This window comes from Trachemys scripta, chromosome 4, assembly GCF_013100865.1.
Source record: "Trachemys scripta elegans isolate TJP31775 chromosome 4, CAS_Tse_1.0, whole genome shotgun sequence".
Taxonomy (NCBI): domain Eukaryota; kingdom Metazoa; phylum Chordata; order Testudines; family Emydidae; genus Trachemys; species Trachemys scripta.
The window spans coordinates 29,646,076-29,655,937 of record NC_048301.1 but is presented as its reverse complement, the minus strand read 5'-3'; the positions used below and the strand labels follow the sequence as shown (position 1 = coordinate 29,655,937).

At 40.9% G+C, this 9,862-nt stretch overlaps 1 protein-coding gene across 3 annotated transcripts in view; it reads right to left on the bottom strand.

Annotated features, from left to right (window-relative positions):
- Positions 1 to 1,544: 1,544 nt before the first annotated feature.
- ITPK1 (inositol-tetrakisphosphate 1-kinase) overlaps positions 1,545 to 9,862 on the bottom strand; it is a 228,671-nt gene continuing 220,353 nt past the window's right edge. For all 3 annotated transcript variants that reach the window (XM_034768065.1, XM_034768064.1, XM_034768067.1), the window contains one exon: positions 1,545 to 8,395. In XM_034768065.1, coding sequence (XP_034623956.1) covers positions 8,073 to 8,395 — 323 coding nt within the window. In that variant the 3' untranslated portion in view covers positions 1,545 to 8,072. The remainder of the gene's footprint in view (positions 8,396 to 9,862) is intronic.

Genomic DNA, 9,862 nt, shown 5'->3' with positions numbered 1-9,862 from the left:
AATGCTATGGACTATTAGAGGGTTATAGCTTTCGTGTAGGATTTTTGTTTTAAACCATCCTATGAAGTTCTTAGCAGAGATTGTAAATTCTTTGGGACAAGGTTTGTGTGGACAGTGCCTAAAACAATGCCGGTGCTATTAGAATATAACTATAATAATAATTTCTATAGAATGGCTCAAAAAACCCACAGAAAGGTGGCTGTTTTCTATTAAATTCTACAGGACTTTTCCATAATGGTAGCTCAGCAGAGATAATTAGTTTGTTCGGGTATCAATGGAAAGAAGAACAAATGTTGTTTTGAGAGAATCCTACAAGATAAAGAGGCTTGGGAGAATTTGATTTTCATGTTTTAAATAATTTCGATACATATCAATGTTTACTTTTAAGCATTTTGTTCAATTTTTATTAATTTAAATTTTCACAGTTGTGGGAAATTATTGGAGGAGCCAGACAATTATTATTTAATGCCAGTAGTTGTTGAGACTCAAAAAGTAAAAGTTTTATAACCATTAAGGCACAAAATTGTCAACATCACATTTGAAAATATACAAAATAAACATCCTTAAACCAAACGCTAAATTCTCAAGCAGTATTTTTCCTACTTTGCCTATAAGTACATTTTGATCATCATCAATGGAAAATTTTTTGGGGGGTCAGTTTGTGTATGAACAGTGAATTGACATTTAAAGATACTAAATGTCTGTGCCTAAAGGTACATATCTTTTTTAACCAAGTAAAAAGCAATAAAAGGTATTTAGAATTCAGAGAATTTCCCTCATCTGAATAAATCTATTTTTAAGCTATACTAGAAAACAAAACAAAAAAAAGTCATTATTTGCTGACTGTTGCCACAGATGAGTTAAAAATACCCAGTGTTAAGGAGAAGAAGAAATGGAGGTAAACTCAGACACTAGTATGGGGCTGTTGGTAAATGCTCAGTTGTACTGGACAGTGTCCCATTAATTCGCCAATTAAGGGACTCATGCTTATAGAATAAACTGAAAAGTACACAAGGAAATAAGACACGGATTTTATTTCATGCAGGCCCTGTTCATGCTTGTAACAAGAGCCATGTTTAAACAATGTTTGCTACTTAGCAATGTTGTAACATCCCTGCCAGCGTGGACAGGGATTTTTTTCTGTGGCCAAATTATGCTATTCATTACTTAATGCCCAGCAGAATTTAATAACAGGTTTCTCAGACCACAAATTTCATCTCTACTACAATCAAGGGAAAACCACACTAAACCACTACCAATCAACAACCATAAACAACGTTGTAGCTAACATGACTCCGACTGTATTGAGGGCCAAACCTCAGTGAAGTTTGATGCATATCCTACTTTCCCATCAGTCCTACTAGGGGAAAAAACCTCCCTCATTAGCAATGGCAATACAAGTAGGTCCACAATTATCAATCAAAATAACTGGAAGTTTGGAAAGGGAAGAGGAAGATATTAGATGTGGAAACCAAAGTCTTGCAGGTGAATTTCTCATAACCACCTTTCCCCCTTCCCACTCATTAACAGAATGCAAGATAAGAGATGTTGTAAGGCATTTATTTCATTATGTGTTGGAAAGGGACAGTTGTGTCTCCAAAACAGTTACAGAAATAACAATACAATATGTACTGCATATTATTCTACTGTTAAAATCAAAATAGTGTCCATCACAGGTGCTTGGCAAATGAGGAAAAGGGGTAAGTTGCCACTGAAATAAATGGTACCAGAGAGAACAAAGCACCATCTTCATTGTCATCATCACATGTATTCAGTCATGCAGTACAAGTAAAAAGCCAAAGAGTAAATACTTTTGGTTTTTACAATAAGCCATGAATTTTTCTCTTTTATATATTTATATACAAATTAAGTACAAAACTGGTTTTATTTTTCATAAGTCATTTGTGAACAGGACTGAAGCAAATCACAAAAACATACTTGTTAACACTATAAAGCTGGTTCATGTGTGGACATTACTGTACTTGTGAAACTCCGCACCCAAAAAAAAAAAAAATGGTCCCAAAAACTGATGGCTTTGGACTGGAGACACTGAATTTTAAACATGCCTAAGAGGACAACAAAGGGGGTATACAACTCCATTCACACAGGAAGGGATATTTTTTTAAAGCTGTAGGATTTTAAGGGATTATTTGTAGGGAGAATGACTGCATTTCAGTGGGACGTGTGGTTCTCACAGGGATATGCAGGAGCTATGTAAAATACCAAATATATGATCCAAAGAAATAAATAATTAAAAAAAATACATCTAATACATTTTTTTGTTTTTTTTAACAGCACTGACTTTTTACAAGAGATAAACAACTCTCTCATTCTTTTGGGCTGCTAACATCTCAAACATAGGAGTCACTATTTTATACTTACATAGATGTGCCCTTTTATAATTTTAATATATGTTTAGATATATATGCCTTTTCACATACAAGATTGTTAAATTAATTTATATCTGAAAACTACTGTAGAAGGAATGGAAGATAAAGAAAATACAATATGGATTTCCTTAAAAGGATTAACAGGAAGACCTGATTTCTATGAGCTCTATTCATTAGCAATTATGGCTGATTCTGGAGTTTTCCAGGGCACCAATGAAACAGCCCATCAGGAGCTACAAGCCAGCAAAGGGATTTGGATTCTTGTTATTCACCATCCTTCCCTGTGCAAATAATGACAAATTGGCTCAAGCCACAGTTCCAAGTCCATGTGACACCATCAGACTATCTCTGTCTCTCGCACACGCACACACAATCTTCTTATAGTGACGTCGTCTTCCCACTACAGAAAAGCTTCACAGTAAGCAGAAGTTCAGTATAAATCAAACAGCAACCAAACATTGCTATGTGCTGCAATACTCTATAACGTTCACTCTACTTTACTATAGATTTCACTGCACTATTTAGAACCAGATTCACTTAAATGTATTTTAAAACTCTAACCACATGAGAACTTGTTGAATCTAGTGGAGATATAAACAGACACATGCAGTCACGAGTTTAGCTTTTGGTGGCCTGGATCCATAGAGTGGGTGGGGGAAATGAAGGTGCAAAAGGATCTATTCTGGTGAGTACATCCGTATGATACTGGTATTAAAGCAGCAGGTACAAATAAAATCAACAAGCTGATCTGGAAGACAGAGAAAGTGTGAGTGTGTGTAAAAGGAGATTATATTAAAGGAAACATTTTAATCTACACTGAATGTTTTCTCCAACTTCTAATTTTTAAAAAGTATTGCAATACTGTGCATAATTTACATGTAAAGGCTATAAAACAATATAGCAGTTACTAAAAAGGGAGGGGAAAAGAAAAGAAAATTAGCAAAGGTAATGCAAGTAAATTACCGCAAGTGGCACAGGGATAACTGTGACAAACTATGTACTAGAGTTTATTCATTTAAAAAAAAAAAAAAAAAAAAAACCCACACACACCACCAAGATTTTCTGCACAGCTGTGCAGGCTTAGAGCTGCTAGCTAGTTTGGAAAAAAAACAAAACAAAACAAAACAACCAAAAAAACAGATCCACTTGACACTACTACCACTCTCACAATTTGTGAAGCAAATGTTTGCCTAAAAACTGAGAAGTCTGGAAAGGATCAAAGATTATTTTTTCCAGAGACATCTAAAGCTTTTGGCCAGTTTTACTCTGTTGCCTTTTGGCTGTATCCTGATACAGATTTCTGTGCAAAACACCAATTGCATGTTTCATGATACAGTCCTAAATTATCTGAAGAATTTGGGGGTTTACCTTGGGAGAGCCTTAGCACCTGCAACTCTCACTGAAGTCTCAGGGCTTATCTACACTGGCACTTTACAGCGCTGCAACTTTCTCGCTCAGGGGTGTGAAAACCCCCCCCCCCCCCCAGCGCAGCAAGTTTCAGCGCTGTAAAGCACCAGTGTAGACAGTGCACAGCGCTGGTAGCCGCGCTCGTGGAGGTGGTTTTTCTGTGCCGTGACTACAGAAGCCACGTTAAAGCGCTGCCTTGGCAGTGTAGACTAGCCCTTAGGGTCAGGCTCTTAATGTGTATTCACCTACTTAAAAGAAAATGAAACAAACAAACAAAAACCTTATCAGTGGTTTTGTTTCTGCAACCTGCTGCAGAAGATTACACCAAAATCTAACAGATCTCCTACGTACAAGTGCACATGCATTTAGAACTGGGATCTTTGAACCACTTTATCATTCAGATTTTTAAAAAGCCTAGATTTACAAATCAACAGTCTACAAGCTACAAGAGGCATCCTATAAGCCAGCCAGCCCAGTCAGTCAGCATCTAAAGCACACAGGTTTTGTATATCCAGACATGTGGACAAAACAAAAGGAAAAATGCCCTAGTCCAAGTGTATGTTCTATTTCACTAACCATAACCACTGATCATCATCACAGTTAGGTTGCATTTTAAAACTGCACTTTGAATAAAGCAGTATGTAACTTCTGAATGATTTACCATTACAAATCAAAGCATAATGTGGCAAAGCAAGCCGGTCGGGTGGATAGATGGATAAATGGTAACGGTTTTCCATTACAGGTTATTCTAATACCATGCAAGTATTCTCTACATAAAGGCAAATCTTGATCTTTGAATTGCAAAACTATAATTGGATTTAATAGGATCAAGATTTTGACCTTCACAGTCAATTCTGCTCCATTTAAACAAGAGTAAATGTGGAGAAAGGCCAATGAAGTTAATAGTGTTACTGCAGATTTTACAACAGTTAATAGGACAGAATTTGGCCCATTTTGGATAACAGTTGACCATTCTAATTACCGTGGAAATGATATCAATCCATACAATGATAAGTATGTAAACATCTGAAACCACAGCAGAATCTCACTAATTCACACACCCTATAATTCACATACACAAAACAGTGGTCTCTCCCTAATTCTCAGGAAAGTTTTAATAGCAAGGACACTATAGTGAGGTCTAATATTACTAAGACTTCATTACTTTTATAAAATATACTATAGAATATTAACTAGTTTACTATGAAGCATCATCATAACTAAAGCTAGTCTACACTTGCCAAATAAGGCACCGATTCAGCAAAGCACTTAAGCACTTGTTTAAAGTTATGCATGTGTTTAAGTGTTTTCCAGAATAGGGATGGACTTAAAACATGCTTAAAGTTGAGCACACGCTTGAATGTCTTTACAGTGAAGTAATCTTGGGTGGTTTGTTTTGTTCCTTGTTTTGCTGCATTTGTTCGTGTACTTGATACATGAACACACATTTCAATAGTTCATCATTGGTCTCCCAGCTGTTCATGTGAATTAGCAAAATTATACTGTGAGAGTCAATCTGAAGAAACATATCACGATTGTAGCTACTTGAAATTGTAGCTACATGCAGCTATCTGAAAATCCCATTGTAATGCTATGTCATTAAAGAATATTTGCATGATATTTGTGCCTAGTAAATTAAAGTGATACCAATAATCTAGCTAAATAAAAATAAATTATAGAATTTTGGAAAGACCCTGTCAGGGATCATGCTAGTGAACTAAGCTTATTTTCTAACTATTGCCAAGGTCTGGATTATACTTAAATAGGTAAAGTATCTTGTAAGGCTTCAGAGAATTACAAAATAAACTTTTTAACAATCATTTGTAAACAAGTGTAAAATGCACAATTGTATTTCAGTAGTTTATTTTGGAGAAATAAAGCAGTGCAAAATAGGCCAACCAAAATTCAGAAGGTAGCCAGGGAAAATAAATTCTTATTCAATGTTATAACTAGGAAACAGCATACAGACATTTTAACTGGATCCAACACTCTGATTCACGTAAACACAGTTAGTTTGAAAGGTCTCGTGTTACTAAACCATATTAAGCATCACTTCTTTTCCTCCCACCACCACCCATTACATTTTTTCCATTTTAATAAAGGAAGCAAATGGCAAATCTATAAACATTCCACCCACCAGTTACACAAGAGTACCATACAAAAATACACACTGGTGGGTTCCTTCCTGAGGGCATCTTTGTTTTACTTGAAACATAAAAAGATCTCAAAAAAAAACCTTTCGATGTCTATTTTATTTCAGTCTTGGCTCTAGGAAAGGTTTGATCAATCATTGTTATAAGTCCATAACTATGGTTGTCCTCCTCACTCCCACCCCTGCCACCTGGGACCTACAACATGCAGTAAACGGTGGGATTCAGCAATTATTCAGCAGCCTCAATGCATACTAGGGTTATGACAGGTGCCCAATTCAGAATTGATTTGTACACAAATCCAGGAACTTTGCTGTATTCGTGTTTCATACAAACCTGACTCCGAAATCCCAAAGACAAATGACATTCCTTATGGAACAGTCTTGTAGAATTTAACAGAAATTGATAGCCCCTCCCCTCCAATAAAACCCTATAGAAAGGTTAAGAGTGATTTTTACAGGAACCTATAGGACTTCTCCATGAGGGATGGCCCACCACCATATGGCAGTGAGCATTTTTCAAATGGTTTGGCTCACTCCTCCCTCCCTGTCTTCCTGCTCTGGCTACCTCCATTATCCTAAGGTTGTGTTACATCCCCTACCTGCTCCTTCCCTCCACAGTGGCTATCAGATACTAGAATAGTTGACGCTACGGTGTTATGGTGATGCATGCTCTATAAATGCTTAACATAGAAAAACATGGAATTGTCACATCCCAGAGCTTTTGTAATAGCATCTCCGTGAACATATTTTAGGGATTTCTTAAAGATGGAAAGGCCTTGAGCCCCATAAAAATAACGTGTATGCTTGAAACCTGCTTTTACAGCATTGACTGATTCAGTTACTTCCGATTTAGTGTTCACGATTGACAAAAGCTGCAGGAAATTTAAAAGGACAGAAGATGCTGCCATGTTGCAGGAAGAGAACATACATTTTAGTTTTGCTACGGTATCTCAACTGTAATGTATGATCAGCCTGTGCTACAGTTCACAAACGAGTACACCCACTACTCTTGTAATTTACCTGCCTAGCCTCCTCTGGCAGTCCCAGATAGTAACAGTCTCTAAATCAGAAAAACTGTCACAAATCAAACCTACACAAAACCCTGCTCGCTCCAATTTTGCTCATGTTCAATCACTGTTGAGAGCAATGATTTATGCATAGCTGTGTATTAATGGAGAATAGTGGCTACAAATCTGAATTACACATGTATTTACAGGATGTGCAAGGCTGGTGTACTACTCTGTGAAAGTAAAAATGGATCCATTTGCTAGCCCTCTAGCAAAGCATTCCTGCGCTTTGCCTGAGTGAAATGGAAGGACAATTATTTTCTCGGCTAAAGAATAAGCTTTAGGGTCTCATGGCCAGCCAAAAGTACAAAGAGCAGTGTTTTATCTACCAAGACACCCAACTCCCACTAGTAGTATGCATCCTTTGCTTTTAAAACTCAAGCCTTGCTGGATCAAAAAAGATTCTTTACTGCCATGGTAGCATTCTTGTGGCAAAATACAATTTGAAGCTTCCTTTATCTTAAACAACTCGGTTCAAGGAAGAGAACCCCTGAGTTGAAACTGCAGTCTCCACCTCAGTTTTAAACAGGAGGGCAGCTGCAATCTGTTTTGAGCCATCAAATAAGATGCAGCCCTACTGCCCTCAGCAAGTTGCCAATGAAGCTCTGGGCACACCTATTCTGCTGATACTGAAGCTTTTTTAAATGTTCTTTTCAAGGCTCCAGCTGGAAAGAGGGAATGGGAAGTACTCTGGAAAGGTGAAAATCTCTAGCATTGTCACGCACGCCACGTCAACTATAATTCTTTCCGGTTCCATGAGGTCTGATTTTAAAATGCTGGTCACTGGTGATTACAAATAAAATCTAAAACGAAACGCAAAAGCAACCCTCCCACATTAAGGTCTAGTGTTAAAAACACAAGCATGTGCAAGCTCACTACAGATTTGCAACTGGAATCTGAAGAAATGTATCTGGATCATTTTTCTTCCCCACTCCTTTTCAGATAATTTCATCAACAAATCGTGTTAAATCAATAGAAATTTGTTACAGCCTGCTCTGATTCTAGGACCGTGATTTGACTCCCCACGGCTTTTCCTCAGTCCATGGTGTTGTCTGGCTATTGAGAGGACGCTTTTGTTGCCAACGTGGCAACGCAGTGCTGCTGAAAGCTGGGGGACACTGCAGAGTTGCAGCCTAGTCTCTGGTGCTGCAGCTTTACTGAGCTGTTGGTCTCACTTTCCACAATCCAGGAGGAGTCTTTTCCCACCACGCTTCGGCAGCCTGTACTAGCACAGCATGTCCGCTCCCCTACTATGCCGCCGGTCTGCTCAGCCAGGAGTTTGCTGAGGTTTAGCTGGGTCACCTCCGGTGTCTGGCCCTGCAGGACAGCAGCTATGTGGTTCAGGAGGTCTGTGAAGAACTCTGCAACACCCTCATAACCTGAGAAAGAGAGAAAAGCAATGCCATCAATTCCATCTTTCCATTTCACTGGCCTTGTGTACAAGTCTCCCTTCTCTTACCCCTTTCCCTGCACGCACGCACACACACACACCTTCCCACAATAAAAAGTGGCCTTTATTTTTCTGGGCACCATTTGGTGCACACAACTAATTGCATAAGACAGACATCTGACTGCACCCTCAAATAAGCTAGTTAAACATCTACATGCTAATTAACTGCAGAAGCCAAACTCCACCTCCCACACCCCGCAAATAGATATCGGGTTGATGCTCTTAAAAAATGGCTCCCCTCATTACTTTATTTCTAGTTACGTAGGGTTACCATCTGTCCATATTTCCCCGGACATGTCCGGCTTTTGCGTCTCTAAATAGCCATCTGGGAGGAATTGGTAACAAGGTTAAAATGTCTGGGTTTTTTTTCTCCCTCGCCTCCCTTCCATGCAGAGTGCGGCTGCTAATTGGGCGGCTGGGCTGATTGAACCGCTCCCGTTGGCCTCCAGCAACCAGAGCCCTCCCCTGCTCCCCCCTCCCTCTGCCTGCAGCCCTGTGTAACACACAAACCGACCCACTGGGCAGCGTGTTTTGCAAACACATGGAGCCAGAATGGTAAGGGGAGTCGGGGGGGGGGGGAACAGTCAGGGAGCAGGGGAGTGTTGGATGGGTCCCCGGCCTCCACCTGCCACCCCCCCCTCCGCGCATCCGCCCCCGTGGAGTCCCCCCTCCCTGCCTGCCTCTCCCTTGCCTGCTTGTACTGCCAGAGCCAGCAACAACTGCTGTCTGCTGCCCCCAGGTCCTAGCGTCCCCCATCCACTGATGGGATGACAGGCTGCCCTTACCCTGTCCTTCCACCCTAGCCCTGAGCCTCTCCAATGCCCCAAACCCCTCAGCCCCAGCCCTGATCCCCCCGCACCCTAATCCTCTGCCCCAGCCCTGAGCCTCCTCCTGCATCATGAACCCCTCATCTTCAGCCCCAACCCTTATCCGCCCGTACCCTAATCCTCTGCCCCAGCCCTGAGCCTCCTCCTGCATCATGAACCCCTCATCCCCAGCCCCAGCCAGAGCCCTCATCCCCCCACTCCCTAATCCTCTGCTCCATCCCTGAGCCCCCTCCTGCATCATGAACCCCTCATCCTCAGACCCACAGCCCTCACCCCTGCATCCCCTCCTATCCCCAAACTCCCTCCCAAACCCCCTCCCCCCACACCCCCTCCTGCCCTCAAACTCCCTCCCAAGCCTGCACCCCCTCCCTTTGCACTGCCTCCCATCCCCAAACTCCATCCCAGAGCCTGCACGCCTCACCCCCTTCTGCACATCCACCCCCTGCCCCAGCCCGGAGCCTGCACCCAGCACCCAAACTCTATCCCAGAACCTGCACCTTAATCCCCAGCCCAGGACCTGCACCCCAGACCTCCTCCCCCCACCAAACCCCCCTCCCAGAGCCTTAGGC